General features: G+C 39.3%; 2 protein-coding genes across 4 annotated transcripts in view; one reads left to right on the top strand and one right to left on the bottom strand.

The window, feature by feature from the left end:
• The first annotated feature begins 272 nt into the window (after positions 1-272).
• Positions 273-17,827, top strand: racgap1 (Rac GTPase activating protein 1). Of its 3 annotated transcripts, none has more exons than XM_088330879.1 (17): positions 273-418; positions 4,092-4,192; positions 5,535-5,737; positions 5,823-5,965; positions 8,527-8,593; positions 8,676-8,729; positions 8,815-8,892; positions 10,115-10,235; positions 10,751-10,893; positions 11,023-11,187; positions 12,921-13,016; positions 13,178-13,376; positions 13,551-13,656; positions 13,742-13,874; positions 16,523-16,646; positions 16,737-16,839; positions 17,084-17,827. In XM_088330879.1, exons 2-17 carry the CDS (start codon positions 4,108-4,110, stop codon positions 17,154-17,156), a joined length of 1,893 nt encoding a protein of 630 aa, XP_088187005.1. In that variant the 5' UTR covers positions 273-418; positions 4,092-4,107; the 3' UTR covers positions 17,157-17,827. The 3 variants fall into 3 exon arrangements, with proteins under 3 accessions (XP_088187005.1, XP_088187003.1, XP_088187004.1); XM_088330877.1 differs by having other exon boundaries at positions 16,523-16,652; XM_088330878.1 differs by having other exon boundaries at positions 288-418; positions 4,036-4,192; positions 16,523-16,652.
• The window catches only part of LOC148368963 (uncharacterized), a 7,837-nt gene continuing 5,465 nt past the window's right edge, over positions 17,822-20,193 (bottom strand). Inside the window, exons 4-5 of the mRNA XM_088330882.1 lie at positions 18,322-18,494; positions 17,822-18,239 (exon numbers count right to left, since the gene is read on the bottom strand). Of these exons, the coding sequence (XP_088187008.1) occupies positions 17,961-18,239; positions 18,322-18,494 (452 nt within the window). The 3' untranslated portion in view covers positions 17,822-17,960. The remainder of the gene's footprint in view (positions 18,240-18,321; positions 18,495-20,193) is intronic.

The raw sequence follows: 20,193 nt of genomic DNA, 5'->3' as shown, positions 1-20,193 counted from the left end.
CAATTGCTGCTCGTTTTTCTTACACTTCTCTCACTTAAAACCCCTGGTGGACCTAAGCCAGCCCGCAGGCCGCCTGTGTGACACTCGTGTACTTAGAAGTGCCGAATGATGCCCACTGTCTCTCTTATCAAATATGGCTCCATTATTTTTTTTTTCTCTCTACCGGAAATACGTGTACAGTACTTGATGAACACTTTTAGTTCGAAAGGTTATACCGGAAGCGTTTCTGTTTTGCATAGGAGTGACGCAACGCCCTCAAGTGCAGTGCTCTTCTCCAATTGGCTAACGGCAAAATTCGAAATTTCCACGCGCCCGTTGAGTTTTAACGCTGTCGGTTCCTTTTACTTACCGTCCAAATTGAGCGGTTGCAACCTCGCCGGTGGAGATCCGTCGCAGACGATTGTTCACAACACGCCAGGTAAAATGCTTTGTCTTCATTTTCGAAGTTTTTTGTCAGAACAACGGACAATTCCCCCGCTGCTATCCACTGTGCGCCTTCACTTAATGTAACGTCGCCTGCTCTTCTTTGAAGTCTATTTTGGATCAAAAAACTAAATTCGCCTTCATCTATTCTTAGCTACTATCGCTTAGAACGTAATATTAGTTTTGATTGACGTCATTAGAAAGACTACAAGGTAGCAATTAAGTTGTGGGTATGTTTAAATAAGAGATTTATATACATACACTTCTAATGTTTAATCAAAGTGATTGAGTACGTTGATAATGGTGTGGTTTTGAGAATGTATTTTTTTTTTACTATTCCTTCTTTAATCTAGATAAAATACGTAATTTTACTTAAAAAAACATTAATATCTAACTACGTTTAAATTAAGTTTTTTATGTCATAATTTTTTTTTTATCCTGCATTGAGGTACGCAACACAACACGTTGTTACTATAACGTACACTTGTAAATTCGAAATTTTGGAAAAATTCGATGATGAACATTGCCCAGTAAATAGCGTTTTTACACGACTATGGCCCACTTCGAAATTCTATAATACAATGTGGAAATGGTTTTCTTTTAGCTTTGGTTTTATAATAACTTTTCTCTCCATCCGAAAATTTGAACTGTAGAGTCCTATATTTTCTTCCAAGTCATGTCAGGGAAAAACTCAAAACCTCAGCATGAGGCAAATGAAGAAACCTTGAGAAGGGACCACACATGGGGGCGGCAGTGTTTCAGGAGGTAGAGCTCTCGTCTTGGGCTCAAGAGATCGCAGTTCGAATCCCGGCTCCTCCGTGTTACATGTCGAAGTGTCCTTGGGTAAGACACTGAACCCCTAATACCCCCAATATGCAGGTTAGCACCTTACATGGCTATTGGGAAGTGTGAAGCACACTGTAAAGCGCTTTGGGAAGTGTTGACTTGAAAAGCGCTTTATAAATGCAGATCATTTCATGAGGTCATCCCCCTTCCAGAATGACCAGGCTGCAACAGATGTTGCAATAACAAATAACACACAGATATTGTCAACAGGAAATATACAGTACGTCATTCGTAAACTATTGAATAGAAGTGTGTTTAGGCTCTAAACTTTAGAGCCTCGATTTAAACAGTTCCACTGAGGTCGCAGATTGAATCTCAGGGGGCATAGCATTTCATAACACTGGGGTCCGAATGGAGAACACTCTCAAACCTTCAGTTCTCTATATGGCTCTTGGGATCACTTGTCGACCAGCATTTTCAGAGCGAAGGCTCCGGACCGGAACATAGGGGGAAATTAAATCTGAAATGTATTTTGTATAATATTAACAAAACCTTAAAATCACATCTTCTGGTGAGGGTTTTTATTTTATTTGTATTTATTTTATATTATACTTATTGTATCTTTTATTTTGTTTGTCAATGCAAAATCCATTGCAGCCACATTATTGTACTGTATATCGTTCTGGGTTAAAAATAGAAACACCTATCTATAGAATTAACAAAATATTTCAGACATTGCATTGTAATTCGTTTTTCTTTCTACGTCTAGAAAAATACTTACCATTAGAAAACCCATCTGAAGTAGGTGTTTGACTTCTTTAATTTTTACTATATTTTAATTTTTTTTTTTCCCTTGGATTTTTGATCACCAGGGATACAAACAGAAATATTTGAGCTTATGTAATAGTAATACAGGATCCAGGGTGAAATTCTGATAACAAACAAACTAACCCAACACATGGATAAGAACAGCAAATTAAGAAAAAGGGAACAAGGCAAACTAACGGGGGAAAAAACAGTACCTCTTCAAACTTAAAAGAGAGCAGGTTATGTAAATATATCTTTTATTTGAAGAGTCATTGTATTCAGTTTTCTGAAAATATTGTCATCCCTGAGAAGAAAACTATTTTTGCATTGTACTGTGCAATTGTTCATCACTAGTTTGTACTGTATTCCTCGTGCTGACTTTTTTTTTACGTTTTCCTTTCCCTTGTATGGGTTTCCGATCAGGGGATGTAGAAAATGTGACTTGACTAGATTAAGTATTCTAGAATAGTAATGAGAAATGATTTTACTTTGTTTTATTATATAGATGACTTGATAAAGTTGGGCAAGAATCTACTTGAACACCCTAATTAAACATAGAGTACCACTGACTTGGAAAATTAGAATAGTGTGATTGGGTTTCTATAATTCAATGAAAGAATGCATTCTGGATTAAGCACCAATCAACCAAAATATTTTAAGCTTTCTATTGTTTTAATATTGCTGTTAATGGATCCCAGCTTTCTGATATACTTTTTCTTGATCTTGTAATATTTGTAGATGGGATATTTGTTTTCTCCATAATCATCAACATTAAGACAATAAAAGACTTGTAATGTTACAGTTAACTTGTAATGAATACAGAATGTATAACAAAATACAGATCTTTATTACATCTTTCATAACAATATCATGTCATTTTAGACAGTCCTGTATAATATGATCTTTTTTTATATTTTTTTCAGGCAAAAATGAATAGTTGAGTGCAAACAATGTTAATGTCTTCTGGCCGTGATAGCCTACTATGTCGCCCAACATGCCGAACAAATACCTTTAAAAAAAAAAAAAAAGTGTTCCCGCGGATCGTTAAAGTCTTAAAAGGCATTGAATTCATTGTTCTAAAAATAAGGCCTTAATTGGTATTGGATTGTCTTGAATCCAATTTTTAAAAGTCTTAAGAAGGTGGCCAGGTTAATAAGATTAATATTTGATTGATCTGAAACGATTTATCAACAGTGTTTCTGTTTTAATAATTCACAGATTTACCTATGTGGCACCACGGCATGACAAAAATAATGGAACTGTCAAAACGGTGATGTGGTTTCAGTCGGGCTTTTAAGAGCAGACTTGGCAGTCCACTATACACATTGCAACTTGGGACAGACGTTGAGTTTGGACCATGGTAAAGTGTAAATTTTCGCCCTAGCAAAAAGCCATGCCGGATAATGTGTATTAGGCACGATGTATTGCGTGCACGAAATATATTTGTTTTGTCTGTTTCAGATTTTTGTTGACTTGGTCTTAAATTTGATTTTAAAAGCATTAAAAAGTCTCAAATTTGACTTGCCTTAAACTGTTGGAACCCTGAAGAAAAGGGTTTTAACCCAAGGCGGAAATTAATTAAATTTTTCTCGTCAACAATTTTATTTTGAGAGTATCATTTTTTTCTGGGGTCATAGTTAACCTATTTTGTCTAATTAGAGCTACATTTACAATGTAGTTCATATTCCATTCAAATGCTCCAAAATAACTTCAATTGTTCGGGTGTTTTTTTTTTTTTTTGCCCAAAAAGGCTCCAGTTCTCATTAGATCTGCCCAGTGCTCGACTTTGTTTAACTTGTTCCTATAAAACACTGACTAGGAGGGTTGTTTTTTTTTGTATTTAAAATTAATTTTCCAATTGGCTTGCTCCTTTTGGACATACCGCTCACAACCCTCCCCTGTGTCTGTTTCCTTCTTCTGTCTCCCTTTCTTGACATTGAATTTACTGTGACATTTTCCCTCTTGAGCGAGACAATTCTAAGTTGTAAAATAGAATTTACTTTGTCTTTGACTTGGCAGTCTTGACATCAGGCCACCAGCGTGAGTTAAGGAGTTTTCCTCGCTGTCTTTTCCAGTTATCCATATCACACCATGGAGAACGCCGTGCTGAACCTCCAGAGTTTGTATGAGAAGTTGCGGTCACAGGTTGAACATCTCAATGAGGGGGTTGAACCCAGTGAGTTGGTTTTCTTTTACAACTGAATGAAAAATTCTGGTTTGTGATAAAACCTTTCCCATATTTTATTGATGGACACATTTTGAAAACAAAATTGTTTTTATGTGTAGTGCCGTCCTTAGATAGTCCTAATTACTCTGAAAATTCCATTAAATGATTTAGTGCAGTGTTCCCCTAACTTTTTGTGCCGCAGATCAGTTTAATGTCTGACAATATTCTCGCAATTCCGCCCACTGAAAACATTATTAATGGGGATTATAATCATAATCATTCTTGCCTTCACAGTGTAATTACTAGGTTACTCGGAATGTAGATGACTTGGGAAAAGGCATTACATTCATCATCTTCATCCCACTATTTAGTATAACTTACAAGTATCTACATTAAAGTTATCGGTTGCAAAGTACATGAATGGGAAAATATTGCCTCGAGTTACAATGGCGTTTCAGGATACAAAGTCAAAAATAGTTTATTTTGTCATCAAATGGTTTTAATCATGGCCCCAAGTATTCAACAACATGGTATCATGAGTGAAATAGTGTAACGATGAGATGAAATCTAATGCCTTTTCCTATGTTTTCCGCCGCCCTTGTGGTCTACTGGTTAGGTTTCATTGCTCTCACTGCTGCGATCTAGGCTCGATTCCCGTTGCATACAATGTTGAGCAGATGTGGTTGGCGATATTTTTCGGCCGATCTATCATTGCTCAAATGCGAAAATATACTACGTGTATAACATACCCAAACTAAGACATGTGTGTTATATATGGTATATGCAAAGAAATTGGCAACTTTTATATTTCTGTGTGGCCTGGTACTAAAAGCTTCAGCGACAGACTGCTGTCACTGTCTTGTACCACGGACAGACTGAAGAGATCTTTTCTTCCTCATGCCATGAGGCTCTTTAACTCCACCCGGCGGAGTAAAGGCCCACATTAAATCACACCCCCTACATTGCATATTACCGTACTTTTATTGCAGTGTGTACTTTATGTAGCACTATTTAAATGCTCTATACAACACGCTACAGTGGGTATTAGCACGTCACATTGGGTATTTGTATATTGTATTCCTTTTGCTTTATTATTGTATTGTTCTCAGCGAAGGGATGCTGCTGAAAATGTGAATTTCCCTGCGGGGATGAATAAAGTATCTATCTAAAACGGCCCTTTGCCTGATACCAGTCTGCGGCCTGATGGTTGTTGACCACTGATTCAGTGAACATATAACATTATTAATTCAAACAGTAATAGTGAAAAAAATATAATATTGGAGTTGGCAGTGCTGCTGACACACATTTTACTATTTGAACCCGATGACATTCAAAAACTTGTCGCTGCCAGGCTTCATTCTCATGGCTCAGAACTTTGAAGATTGCCGACGCAAGTGGCTGCTGGCAGAAGACGATCTACTGTCCTGCAAAGAGGTCCTCACCAAAACCGAAACCGAGATAAGCGCTTTGGAGGTCAAACTCAAGCATGCCCGCAACCAAGTGGACGTGGAGATTCGCCGCAGGCAGAAGGCTGAGGCGGACTGTGACAAACTGGTGCCCCATTTCTTTGCAATCGCATATCATGTCTATTTTCTATGAACCTGTTAGAATATTTTTTTTATATGTCCTTGTGGTGCAGGACCGTCAGGTTCAATTGATCAGGGATCTACTTTTATCCGAGGGGAATTCCAACAGCATCCAACTTAGTGCGGAGCAGCGTTCGGCTTTGGCCTTCCTCAACACCCCTGGCCAGGCAGCAGCCGCTCTGAGCGCAAGCCAAAGGTGAAAATCCTCATACACAGCAAAGTCTTGCCGTTTGTTTTGCAACTAAAGTGAGAATGTCTTGATGTCGAGGGACCCTGACATGATTGTTAAGCTTAGAGATTGGACCCAATCATGCAGTTTATGAATGGTCGTCTAATTGATAATTTTCATACTAGCTTTTCACACCGGGACGTAAAAGGATCTGGCAAATAGTCTCAAGATTTGAGTTTTAATGGTACTTTAATGATGTTTTGCTTGCTGGCAAAGTAAGCATTTGATTCAGGAACGTTTCAAAGATTTGTCAAAAGTACGCTAGAAAAGAGCTATTAAGGAATGAATCTCAACAACCTTAGTTTGAAAGAAAATGTCTACTTGCCCTTAAGTACAGCAAAAGAGAAACTGTCCGTTCTCGGTCTCATTGAGATGTAACACGACTAGGCAGGAGATGCATATTTTAGTATAGTATTAAAAAACCACATACTACTGAAAAGCTTCACCTGATTCTGAATGATGTAAACATCCATGGTATTTTTAGTTATTATCTCAAAACCCCTTTTCTAACTTACAATCATAATTAATGAGCCAGAAATCGCAGATTTGGAAAATCACGACATTCAGATGTTGTTTGATGTCTCTGTACTAAAGAACACTGACATCTACTGGTCGGACATGCGTATTGCATTTCTGATATTGTATCTACTGGATAATGAATGCTACGTTTAGGAAAAAAATAATGTATATTGGTAACATTTGACTTGAGACCTGCTGGACGTATTGCGCCACTGCAATAGATTAGTGGTGGGTCGGTATGCGGGACCAATCCTACCATATGAATAAGTACACGTATATTTAAATGAATACCTTTGAATAAATGCTCAGTCAAAGGGGCTGTCTCCTCGTTGGAATAACATTTTGTTGTGACAAAACAAATGACAAAATGATAAATGTCTAAAGTGCATTCATGTCATATTTAGTGATTTATTTATTTAAATGGCATATATTTGTAAGAATTTATTCATGCATTTATTTCTACATATGGCAGGAACCAGTCCTAGTCATAAATTGAAAGGTATCTGGATTAGAGCTAAGATTTATGGCCCGAGCCCGAACCCGAGGCAATTTCGGGCCGGGTCGGGCCTGAAATGTCAGTCATACGGTCGGGTCGGGTTCGGTCCTGCTTTTTTTTTTTTTTTTTTTTTTTTTTTTTAATTAATTAATAATGTGTTAAATGTTCATTAAAAATATATACTTAAACTATGTATGGATACTAGACCAAGGAATACTTGTTATAAAATAAATAATTTGGATAAAACGGAGAAGGAGCTGTAATTGCTTTAACGGAGCCAGAGCATGCTCTGTGCACGTGACGTGACGTGAATGCTGTCCTCTTAATAATCTTCCCCTCCGCAAATTCGCGTGATTTTGGCCTGGTATCCCCGATATGGAGTTGGACCAACAAGAAGTTAAGGATAAACTCAAAAGAGGAGAACTGACGAGGAAAACGCACTCTGGTAAGAGTCAAGTGTGGAGCAATTTCAAATTGATAGTAGAAAATGATACACAGACATACGTTGGCTTCGCTGAGTGTCAATGTGGCAATTTGCTCGCATACGATAGCAAAAAGACTGGGACCTCGACGCTGATCAGACATTTAAAAAGCTGTCCTGGCAAAAGTAATGAACGTCAGACATTTATATTATCATTCGTCCCAAAGACAGTTATTATAATTAGCTCGCTTTATTGTTTTAATAAGCGTTTTATATAGAATACGATGGGGGGGGGGGGGGGTAATTTTCATAGGAGTCGGAAAAGGGCACAACACGTCGTCAACACCCCCTCAATGAAAGTGCGCTAAAATCTTAAGGACGTACTACTACTGCTGCTGTGGATTATGGCCCAATGATCAAGTCGTCAAAATGACGGACGCCCTTAAATGTTTTCGCTACCTCGGAAAAAAAACCGTCAATGACAGATTGTCGCTTAATGTGACATCTGCAGTGCAGACACAGAAATATAAAAGATGTAAATGTTTATACAGTTTTATTTAACTTAGGCCTAGATGTTGTAACAAATTTGTTATCATAAATCACCCCTCCTTTTAAATAAAATATGTAATTTCGGGCCTCTCGGGCCGGGCCAGCAAATCCAGTTAATTAGTCGGGCTCGGTCCGGGTCGGGTTTATTACCCCTCGGGCCTGCGTCGGGCTCGGGTGCTTTTTTTGGGCCCGATCTTACCTCTAATCTGGATTAGTGTTTTGTCATGTGACTGTTTTTTCCAGTGTGGTCAGTGAATTTTTTTTTTTTTGTATAAGTTTATTAAAACTACAATGGTAAATCTTCTGCAACTGCTCCATTTGTCAAATTGTGCATTTACATTTTCTTTTTTAATTTCCAAAATTCTATTTCCTCATTAGAAATCTTTTATTGAACATTTTGTGTGTAGTATATGTATTGAACACTGTATATTATGGTCAACTCAATGTTTGGTAATAAATAGTGGCAACATTTTCTAACTAGACATCTTTCCAAGTCTTCATTTATGTCTTTTCATCTAAATCATATTTTCTTGCTTTGTCTAGACTCACTCCCATAGATGAATCCTCCATCATGTCTGATATCAGCTATGACAAAACTGACGACTCTCTCGTAAGTTACTGTGATGTCTAAATGTACTTTTCCTTCACTATTGCGCATTTATTGTCCAGTTTTTGTGCGTGACCCGCCATAGGATTGGGACTCGTCCACGGTGAGACCAATGCGACTGAGGAAACGGCAAAAGAGGGTGTGTAGAGTGTTCGGATGCCACTCTTTAAAAATGTGCTTGTCTGAGTGTCTGAGACATGACAAAGATTTATTTGCCATTTCAGCGCTCATCCAGACATCATGTTGACGGCCCTTCAGGAGTTACTAAAAGAACTCGAACATTAGCTGCCACGCAGGAGGGGGTAATGTCATTCATTTGTTTTATTTAACAAATACTATAAAGTTATGATTTTCTCAAGATAATGTGCACAATTTTATGCTGATGACCAGTGGTGGGCATGGTACTTTTTAAAAAGTAACTAGTTATCGTTACTCACTACTTCTTCCAAAAAGTTACTGAGTTACTCTATAGTAAAAGTAACTAGTTACCAAGAAAAATAACTTTCTCTTACTTTAAAAATAAGTTGTATGTCAAAGAATTTGAAATTTCCTGAGCGGTATAAGAGAAGAACAGACATGTAGTTGTGTAGAGTCTTGTAATATTTATTGCACCTTACCAGCAACCGATTTATCCTATACTTGGAGTGCAACAAAAAGAAATAGTTGACAATATAATGAATTAACAATCAGCAGTAATCGATATGAAGTGAGTTTAATGGATTAAATCTAACTCGAATACTGACTCTTTTCAGCAAACCGGCCTCTTCGGCTTGGCTCTCTAAAAAGAGCTGACTCTTTTGGCTCCCAAATGGCTCTTTGGGCTGTGTTTATTGTTTAATCCATATGTTGCAATTTTTCATGTGTTATTATGAATCACTTGAATTGGGGAAGAATAAAGCAAAAAAATCACTTAAATGTTAATGAAAACACAGGATACTGTACATAAATTCAAATATTTAGAAAAACTACAAATTAGAAGATATAATACAAAACTATTGGAACCTTTTTTAACACATGAATTCATAGTCAACATATTCTCTAAATGCATTTTGACCAATCACAAGAGAAAAATTGTGGCTTGAAGGGAACTGGCTCTTAGTTGGTTGTTAGCTGGCTCCCACTTACAAGAGACTGCTCATAGAGCCGTTTAGTTTGCGAACAGCACGAGTAGATAGCTGTATGACCTATTCGCTTTTTCTTTTAGCGCATTTGTAGATACTGTATTCCTAATCGCTAGCCAACTTTATGGTTGTCACCATTTTGTATGGTGACATGATCCCAAAAGACGTGACGTAGCGGACTCTGAGGGGAGTGAAAACCGCGCCACCATAAACGGAGACACGCCACCGTTGGCGTTCTGCAGCCAAAGTAAAGCATAGCTTTTGACCGTCTGTAACTATAACGCCAGAAAAAGTAATTAGTTTACGTAACGCCGTTATTCACATCACTGCTGATGACCATATGTAGATTTAGAATATTAAATTGTTCAAGCTGAATTGGAAGTTCATCTCATTTGCTTTCCAGGTCAATGAGAGCTTCATGACGGCCACCACCACCGTGACTGTCCCGGCAAATGGCGGGCCTGTTGAAGCAGTCTCTAAGATTGAGACGATTCCTTATTGGACCCGTAGCAGGAGAAAGACCGGTAACTGTGCTGCTACAATTTTCTGTTTCAAATGTTGGCCTCCTACTCAAATCATTTTTAAGGAGTGATTTGGGATTATGGTGGAAAAATACCAACATTTTATTCGACACACCAGCTAAAAGAACATTGCAGGTTTGACGAATTACATAATTGGGTTTCTGCAGAATCAATCAATGTAAGGGAATATTGTAAACACCATTTAATAGCACAGTGGTGGACTGATTAGATAGTCAAAATAAGTTCAGAGAAACCAGTTCAGATTCCAGCTACAGGCCTTCTGTGTGGAGTGAGGGTTCTTCCCGTACCTGCTGTGTGATTTATTGTATGTCCATGTCATGTGCTGCAACCTGTCCAACATGACCACTGCCCGGCATTAGCTGGTATGGTCTCCAGCCCCTGTGCCCTCCTAGAGCATTGGCGTTTCAGAGAATGAGCTATTCAACCACTAGTTCCTTACTGAGTTGAGTCTACTATGATGCAAAGGATATTGCTCATTCAATTTCTGTCCGGAACAGCGAATATGGAGTCCGATTTGGAGTCTGTCGCATCTCAGGAGGTTTTCAAGCAACCCGCCAAGCCAGAGGCTGAGAAGACAAAGGAACCCAACACGCCCCAGAAAAGCACGGGTGTTCGTCAGCATGAGTTTTTCTCCAAAACGGTAAGAACAAATGCGTTGTGTGACCAATTTACAACTCAGTATTGTCTGAAAGAATCACTCCAAGGGTCTGCTTGAGTTTACCTTTTTGCGGCTAGCAATCTTCTCACTGACATCATTTGCCTTCTGCAGGTCATCAAGCCCGATTCCTGCGTGCCTTGCGGGAAGAGGATCAAGTTTGGCAAGCTCGCTTTGAGGTGCTGTGACTGCCGGGTGGTTTGCCATCCAGAATGTCGGGACCGATGCCCCCTGCCGTGCATTCCCAACATAGGAAGTACGCCTGTGAAATTTGGAGAGGTAAGCCAAGACACAGCAAATGTGTTGGGGGGGAACTTTCTACAATGTACCAAGATGTCATTTATTTTATGTAGTGGAAATGACAAAGTGGTTTAAATGTTGGCTTATATGCAGAGAGCGCATATGGGTGCCTGAAATGCTTGAATTTTAATTTTTTGCGAAGTGCGTTAAAATCTGGGGGTATTTGCCTTCCCTCACGGGGGAGGTGCAGTGCCAAGTTAATGCCATATGCAAAGTGAGTGTTCTCCAGCAAATAATGGAAGCTGATTTAATTTGTATGGGATTGTCCTTTGATTGCCTCTATGGTCGCTAGAACTAAACAGGGCACTATGAAATGTGTATTAGTGCGACGTTTATTGTGAGCCAATGCAAAAAATTAAGATAGCTTTTCCAGTCGTAGATTGTGATAAGAACGCCCTGCGGGGGGGGGGTCTCCGCCCTGGTTTATTCCTGGACGGTGGCTATTTCAGCTGAAAATGAAAATCTCCATTCTGATCCCTGACTATAGATCTACAAATAAAAACAGAATTGTAGTTGAATAAAAGGTATTTATTGTCATCATACAAAATTAGAGGGCTTCTTCTTTCAGCATAAGAAAGTGATTTAGAGAGCGGATAGCTGTCTTCTCGATGATTAAAATACAAGAGTCACAAATGTAACTGTTTCCCACAATTTGTAGTCCAGGTCATCCGTTTCATGGGTAATGGATTTGGCTTTGGCCTGGCAAGGATGGCCTTTGAGAGTTGTTAACAGTCGGCTAGACTTGTAGCCTCGCTATTGTTTTCTCTCCCAAAGCCGCCTCAGTTGATTCCCTGACACAATAACAATCCATGGAGCACCCGCTGCACAATTAACCGAAATCTGATCGATTTTGCGGTGCGACGTAGTGCGATTGTGTAATCGCAATACAATGCCTTTTTTTCAAGGGTTTTTATTTTGTTATTAGAATGATTAAGTGTTTTACCAACCCGTATTGTCACAGTCGCGACAGAGTCAGCACCCGCTGATCACCATTTCTTTGCACTCCTATGACTTTTCTCAGTTTGATCTAGTTAATATTCTTTGCAATGTAATGAGCCACTAAAATAGTAGCTGTCGCGTTTGTTTTGATAGCCAGTTGTGCGCCCGGCTGTTTGACTAGACGGCATACATCAGCCTTTCACAGTCGAGTACACAGTCATGCCCATCCAACACACACTTGCCTCTGATTGTCGCAACTGTGACAATACGGTTTGGTAAAACACTATCACTCAAATAACAAAATATAAATCCTTGAAAAAAAGGCAGTGTATTGCGATTACAATATCACACTACTTCACATCGCAAGATCGGATTTCAGTTAATCGTGCAGCACTACTCACACACACACACACACACTAATTTGCCTGTTAAAGGAAGTGGGGTCTGCCTCGATGTGTGGACAAAGATCTGGTCAAAGACAATTTTGGCATCTTTTGGTGTTAATTATACTATCATCACTCCCAGAGGGTTCACACTTACTGATTAACAGCGCCAAACCCTTTGTAATTTTTTTTAAAAAATAAAACAAAAGCATATTTTTACATTTTGGCACTCGAGGACAATGCTTCTCAAAATGTATTTAAATGTAATGGTATGAATGAGCTAAGTATATTGATAAAGCATTGGGGGAAAGAGTAGCGACACCGTGCCTCTTACTCTTGGATAAAATATCTCATCAGGATTGTGTGATCCATTTTTTTACTGGTATCCAGGGTGTGCTCTCAGACTACGTCCCAGATGTTTCACCAAAGATTCCTCCTCTGGTTGTCCACTGTATCGGTGAAATTGAGAAACGAGGACTGCATGAGGTATGAGACGTTTCTTTGTTTATATTGAAATCCCATATGCTCTCGTGCCACCATACCAAATTTTTTAACATGTTTTTATTTCCGGGCCATAATTTTGATATTTTTAGAGCCTTGTAAGAGCTTCATCATATTTAATGCATTCACATCTACTCCTTTTAAAGGCTGGACTGTATCGACTTTCCGGTGCTGATCGCACAGTAAAGGAGCTGAAGGAGAAGTTTCTACGCAGCAAAACGGTTCCAGTGTTGAGTAAAGTGGACGACATTCACGCCATTGCTGGCCTCCTTAAGGACTTTCTGCGCAAGCTCAAAGACCCTCTCCTCACCTACCACCTTCACCGCAAATTCATGGAAGCAGCCGGTAAAATTACTATCCAGATCTTAAAGGACGTGCATTGGGTCAATTTCTTCATTATTTCGCAAATTGTGAATCCGCTATCCTAAGCGATATTTTCTTAAAAATCTAATTCCCAAACTTCTCTAGTTTAAGAGTACCGCTTTATGTTCCTCTGGTATGGATTTGTTAATATTTCAGAAACTTCCGACGATGACAACAGCATAGCTTTGGTGTACCAAACTGTCAGTCTGCTGCCTCATGCTAACAGAGACACGCTGGCCTTCTTGATCCTCCACCTTCAGAGGTTAGCAGCCTTACATTTGCCTGTTTCATTGAGTTTCTTCAGTTTTTGGTGACAAAAAACCCCTGTCTGTTATTTAATATTTCAGAGTGGCAGAGAGTTTGGACACAAAAATGGATATCAGTAACCTGGCAAGGGTGTTTGGTCCCACAATCGTGGGTCATGCCGTTCCGAACCCGGACCCCATGACCATCCTGCAGGACACCAAAAGACAACCAAAAGTATGTCTGTTTGCTTTGCCAGTTCAGCATAACTTTGATGTTGTATGTGCGGTACTCTATAAACAGTGGGGACAAAAATAAGACATTCTGCAGTAATTGTGGAACGGAATCACCACTTGAGTTACTGTATTTTCAAGGCTTACAAAAGCCTTTATTTTTTCAAAAGCTGACAATGCGCCTTATAATACAGAGCGCCTTATATATGGATCAATATTGAGTCGCAAGGTCTTGCAGCTAAGGCAAGCAGCCACCGACTAGATTTCCCCCTCGTATGGCGAAGTAGTCTGGGTGTATGCTGGAATATAGATACCGGCATTTCATTTCCTAACCAACGTGTCAATCATCATTTGAATTGGTCACTATTGGCTAAGGTTATTCGAAAGTAAAGGAGGCGGGTCCGATCCTATTTAGCATTTATAGGCTCGCGAAGGCTAAAGCGGGGCGAAACAAAGCCTGCAATTCGCTCAAAAAGATGAATGTGAATCACATGTTAGGTTGTTCCACGGCCCGGAGAAAACCCCTTTTTTACTACTAGTTTGTATTTGTAAATAGGAATTATAGGGCTAAACACAGCTAGCAACATCTATCGATGCAGATGCTTCTCGGCGGATTTTTTCTTTTATTTGTCGCCAAAATTGCGCGTTTTGGAGTGTGTAAATATTTTACACGGTTGGATTTACTACACTCACGAATGTAAGAGGACCATGGTGTATTATCATTGAACGTGATGGCTGCAAGACAACTTTGGTGAGCTTAATATTTTTCCAGTATCTTGGTTCAGACTGATCTTGATGTTTCTGTGATGAGTCTGTTTTTAATTTCAATTCAAAGTGTTTATTGTCATATGCACAGTAAAGAACCATGTTTCCCTGCACAATGAAATTCTTACTTTGATGTCTACACAGTTGCTAGCAAAAAAGAAAATAGAAACTGAGAAATGGTTGGCATTGAAGAGTTTAACCTTCCTAACGATACGTGGAATGATGCATTTGAGTGAGTAGATAATTGGTGTAAAGGCTACTCAAGTACTGAGTAATTGTAGAAATGTCTTATTTATTGATTTAAAAAAACAAACATCAGCCATTCAAACAAATCATTAAAGTCCATCCAGGGATGTGATTTTTCCGCTAATTCGCGGAATTCCGCTTTTTTTATCTCCAAAAATAAAATTTTAAGATTTCCGATTTTTTTAATTGGTAAAAAAACCGATTTCGTCTCTACAGCATTCCATTTTAGTGTTTCCGTAACTGAAATGAAACGTACTTGCGATTGGTTGAAGTCTCCGTGTTGACCAATAAACGCGCTTGTTATAAAGGCGTAGGAGTATGCCATTGTTCATTTCTCACACGTTTTTGCCGAGTGTTTAAAGAAAGATGTCCGAGATCGAACGCAAAGATGCTCCGCGAGGTAAAGAAATTGATAAGATCGTAAAAAACAAGTTTCGATCGGACTGGTTGGAGAAGGAATTATCTACAAATGTTGGAAAGAAGACTGTGACGAATTTGTTCAGTGACTTTATTCGGAAGATCGATCGTGGGGAAAGCGCTTTGCATTTGATGCCATGATACCATTGTCTATGGTGGGAGAGGTTTCAAAGCTCTTGAAAGTCACGCAAAGAGCAAAAAACACGTGAAAGAACTCCAGTCAAGAACAACAAATTATTCCATCGCTGGTAGTTTCGGTGCCCAAACGAAAACTCCAAAACTTTAAGGCCTCCATCCCTTATTGACACCATAAACGGAAGCAGTAATAGAGAGACGTGATCCACCCCAAAAACCTGTACCAGTTGCTGATAGTCGTGAATTTTGAGGTAGGTGGTAAACTTTTCAAATTTATTTGACAGTTTTCCCCTTTTTTTCGAAAATACTATAACGTAATAAATGTCCATAAATATTTAATAATTACAATAATAGATTTTCATGTGTACATTACACCAACACTTTACTGTAGGGCCTATACTTATTGTACTTTCATTTATAGATAACATCTTCTGCTATAACAAAGACATTTGTGGTATGTTCTAATATGAGTTAATTTTCATTTGGTCATGATACAATTATTTCTTCATGAAATTTGAACTCTTCAACATGATTTATGTGTTAACTTAGTAATCACATGAGTTAGATATGATGATATTCTCAGTGATAGTTTTTAAAAGCAAAGGCAGTCCAATGTTTTTTAATGTGACTGATTTTGAATTGACTTAAACTGTAATTTTATATGGGATAGTTCAAAATACATTGAAAATTGATGCTGTTGTTTTGTCTATTTCTTTGTCATCTGAGTGCATTGAAAGTACTTAAAAAAACGTAAAACCCATGAGCTCCGGGGGGCTTCGCCCCACTTGTCCCCCCACCAGGGCACTGCCCTGGACCTAGCTGGGTGCCCACGGCCCCCAGACCCCCGCCTAATTTTCAGATAATTTCACTTTGGTCAAATCACATCCCTGTCCATCCAATTAACAATAAACGACATATCTGCGTAAGTCTGTGTACTCTGTTTGTTTGGGTGAAGCCTCTGTGGATTTTATTTATATATTGTATATATTACACACATGTTATTACCCATGCTTTGAGTACCCTCCATATTATCTTTTGAAAGACCCAGAGTCTATTCTGAATGGTACTGAAAAAGCCTTTTCTGTTCAGGTTGTGGAGCGTTTGCTGAACATGCCGGCGAGTTACTGGGCTCAGTACGTGAAGTCTGAAAATGAGCCGCTGCGCTCGGATCACCTGATCATCCAGAACTCCAACTGCTACACTCCTGAGCAAGGTGAGGGTTCGTCTCTCCTTTTTGCCCCACCTGTCCACAAAAGTGCTGGTTTTGGTTCTACTTCAAACTGATGCTTCTGCCCCCCCAAAGTGACCTTGCTCGGCCCATTGACGATGACTCCAGACCAGCCGCTTAACAAAACGCCATCCTCCAGCTCCCTGTCGCAGCGCTTTATGTCTTCACTGACTCCCAGGTAAGCAGAAGCCCTCCTCTGACTTAACATGTTTGTTGTTGATCTCTGCTCTGAATTCATAATCATTAGATTGCCGCATATTCAACGAGCAGTAATGCTGATACTTGATTTGGTGTTTTTGAGCAAACGGGCTATCTCCCCTGCCCATTTTTTTCGCTTTATGCCCCGTTCCCTTCCTTAATGTGATTCGTAAAATGTGAAAATCTAATTCATTCTAAGTGACTGTACTCATTTTTTATTCAAGATTTGGGAGCAAGACAAAGTCTGCTGCTTCACTGACACAAGGGAAATTCTTTCAGTCTCCGACCCTGAGGTAGTTAGCATGCACCCACCTTCCTCCCTGAGTTTGTTTGTGTCACAGCACAAAAGTTTTGTTTCTAAATCGACTATCAAAATCAGACTGAATGTTTTCTGTGTTTTTGAACATTGTTTCATAAATGGGATACAACCAGCCGCATTACCACCTTCAATGGTATATCAAATGCAGGTGCTCCATTCTTCATTTTACGTTATTCAGCTTTCATATATACTGAGAGCCCTTCATTACACACTCATTAGGGTGCATTTTGAGAGCCATTTCAAATATACTCACCCAAATTGTACTGCGGTATTCAAAATACTCAGAGTATGTTGATTACTTAAGGTCCCTTCGGACAAATGCACTTGAAGATCTTGAAAATGTGCAAGTTGTTTTGATGTCAAAGCTGGTTTGTGAATCTCTATGGATTTTTTTTATTTTTTTTATTTTCAACTCATGTGTAACTCAGAAGTTGAAGAATACATTTCATTATTGAAGGTACCCTGGACAGTTTTAGTTTTACTGCCTTTCGAATTTGTGTCGAATATGCTGTTATGTTTTTCTTAGTTAAAATATACAGTTAGGAATTTTCAAGTTTGTCTTGTGTACTCTGAAGACTTGTAAAACAGCAATTGCTGTGTACTGATTTTTTTTACAAATTGGCAAAATAAACATGCAACATCATCACCATTTTTTTCTGGGTTTTAATATCAAGTAGATGGTTATGTTTCCCAATACATAATTAGGTTCGAAAAAAACATGCTGTCGAGAGGATGTGATTTACTTAAGTCGCTTCCATGAAAGGTGGTATCACCGTTCACTGTCAAAACTTTGGCCATGGCCACAGTAGAGGAGTGTTTTTGATGTAGTCCTGGAAACCTGGATCCGTCCCCCACTTCTTCAAGGCCTGCTTTTCTAAGATGGGTATGCCACTCACATGGCGCAGCAAAAACCAGACAAACAGCGGCGATAAAACACTCAGGTACTGAGGACCTCGCATCACGGATGAAGCCGAAAGCCACAGGCCCGACCACTGCAGGATCTCTCCGAAATAGTTGGGGTGTCTGCTGTAAGCCCACAGGCCACTCTGGATGAATTTACCCTGAATGTTGGAGAACCCTTAATGTTAGCGACTGCGTGTTTGATTCGGTCATGAATGCAAAACGTTGAGCAGGTGCACTTACAACATTATCCGGGTTGCCTTTAAAAATCCACTTTTGCTGGTCGGCAATGGCCTCTGTGCCGAATCCGATGCCCCACAGGGTCCAGCCGATGTAGTCCCTCGCTCCCAGAGGAGCGTCGCGCTTCTCGCTGTTGAGCATGAGTGTCGGCAATAGAGTCACAAACACCCACACGGCTGGCAAAACGACAGGAAAGCATGTTAGAAACACTCGAGTATCACTTCACTTGTACTGAGGTAACGATATAAGAACATCTGTTTTAAATGAACTGAGATATTCAGCAAAATCTCCAGATTTTTTGGTCATTTTAAATTGCCGTTTTGTCACTAAATGTCAACTGTCAGCAGTGTTCCCTCTAAGCTGCGCAAATCTAGCCAGCTCCCAAAATTGAGGGCTCAAAATTGCTAATTAAGAAGTGAATGAAGTCAAAGTTACAGTGCATGAAAGTAAAAATACACGGGTTCGCCTGACGTAGTGTCCAAAATAAGGTATTTTGAAGTTGAGTCAAAGTAGAACGAAGTTGAGTAAAGTTGGTAGTTTGTCGAGAACCGGCTTCTTCAGCTCGGCTCACTAAAAGGAACCGGCTCTTCAGGTTGTTTTTGCTTCTTTAACCCCAACATGACCAAATATTATGTAAAATTATGCACAAAATGACTTAAAGAAAAATACCAAAATGAAAAAGTAGTGAAAAGCTGAGATAAAAAGAAACAAAAGGAAGAGGGGGAAAAAAGGAAGGAAAAATTTAGAAAAAAGTCAGAAAATTAGAAAAGAAAGAAATGTAGGAAAAAGGTTGAGAACAAAAAGAAAAAATAACAGCTCGGAAAAAATAAACACGATGAGATTTTTTTTAAAGGAATTTTTAAAAAAGTAGAAATAAAACGCGGAAAAAGAAAAAGTTTGTGTTGCATTCAATTAATTTCCAATTATATCAAGTGACTCTTGTTGCCAACATTGTACTTCCACTAAAAAAATGTGATTAAGTTCAGTTCTGTATCTTACAACCGACTAAGACCCCAAAAATGTTAATATTATGCGACAAAATATATCAGGAAATAAAAAGGAATGGATATCTCGTGAAATAATTGTAAGAACAAACGACGTTTGTAGGCCGTATAACCTTTGCAATAGTACATGAGTCAATTCATTCAAAAGAGCAAAATAATTTTGCATTGCCGGAAACTGCAAAATGTAACTTGATGTCAAGTTTTGGACGTGTTTGATAATAATTTAGTTGCCACACTTGGGATTGGTGTTGCTCACTGTTGTTTCAAGCGTTGCTCACCGACTTTGAACGCTCAGACCCGTGGAAAATAACAGGGAACATTGACCGTCAGTGAAATATTCCAGCACAATCAGTCCATCACCTCCTCCCTTCTTGCGAAAAGCACTGGGTACATCCAACTATGGGTTTGCTTTCTCAACATGCTGACAGTCTATTGATTGATGTGGCGTTTGCCAAGTGAAGTTCATTTGAAACCATTTTAAAGACTCGCTAAACTATCATTGCGTTGCCGTAATGCGGGGGTTGGCACGGCCGCCTTACATGCGAAGGTTTCGAAACCGGGCGGAAACATGTTGGCCTGGAGAGGGATGGTGTGCCAAAGGCACAACACAGGAAATGGTGCCCCAAGACTCTGGTGGTTAGGTGTTTCATCAACCAACTAAACTGTTAAATCATAACTGGAGGTAAATGGTCTGCATTTATATAGCGCTTTTCAAGTCAATGAAGACCTCCCAAAGCGCTTTACAATGTGCTTCACACTTACCCATTCACACACGCACTCACACACCAATAGCAGCCATGCAAGGCGCGGACCTGCTTATTGGGGGCATTAGGGAGTCGGTGTCTTTGGACACAATTTTGCGACACCTAGT

Source organism: Urocampus carinirostris, chromosome 3 (assembly GCF_059441175.1).
Source record: "Urocampus carinirostris isolate Australia breed hairy pipefish chromosome 3, RoL_Ucar_1.0, whole genome shotgun sequence".
Classification (NCBI taxonomy): Eukaryota; Metazoa; Chordata; class Actinopteri; order Syngnathiformes; family Syngnathidae; genus Urocampus; species Urocampus carinirostris.
Note: the sequence above shows the minus strand (reverse complement) of the source record. Positions and strands in the feature narration are given on the sequence as shown.

Excerpts from the sequence above, each read along its gene's own strand:
- racgap1 (XM_088330877.1), top strand. The coding sequence starts at position 4,108 with ATGGAGAACGCCGTGCTGAACCTCCAGAGTTTGTATGAGAAGTTGCGG. Across the intron at positions 5,966-8,526 it reads GCTCTGAGCGCAAGCCAAAG|ACTCACTCCCATAGATGAAT; the intron begins GTGAAAATCCTC and ends TGCTTTGTCTAG. Across the intron at positions 8,730-8,814 it reads TGAGGAAACGGCAAAAGAGG|CGCTCATCCAGACATCATGT; the intron begins GTGTGTAGAGTG and ends TTGCCATTTCAG.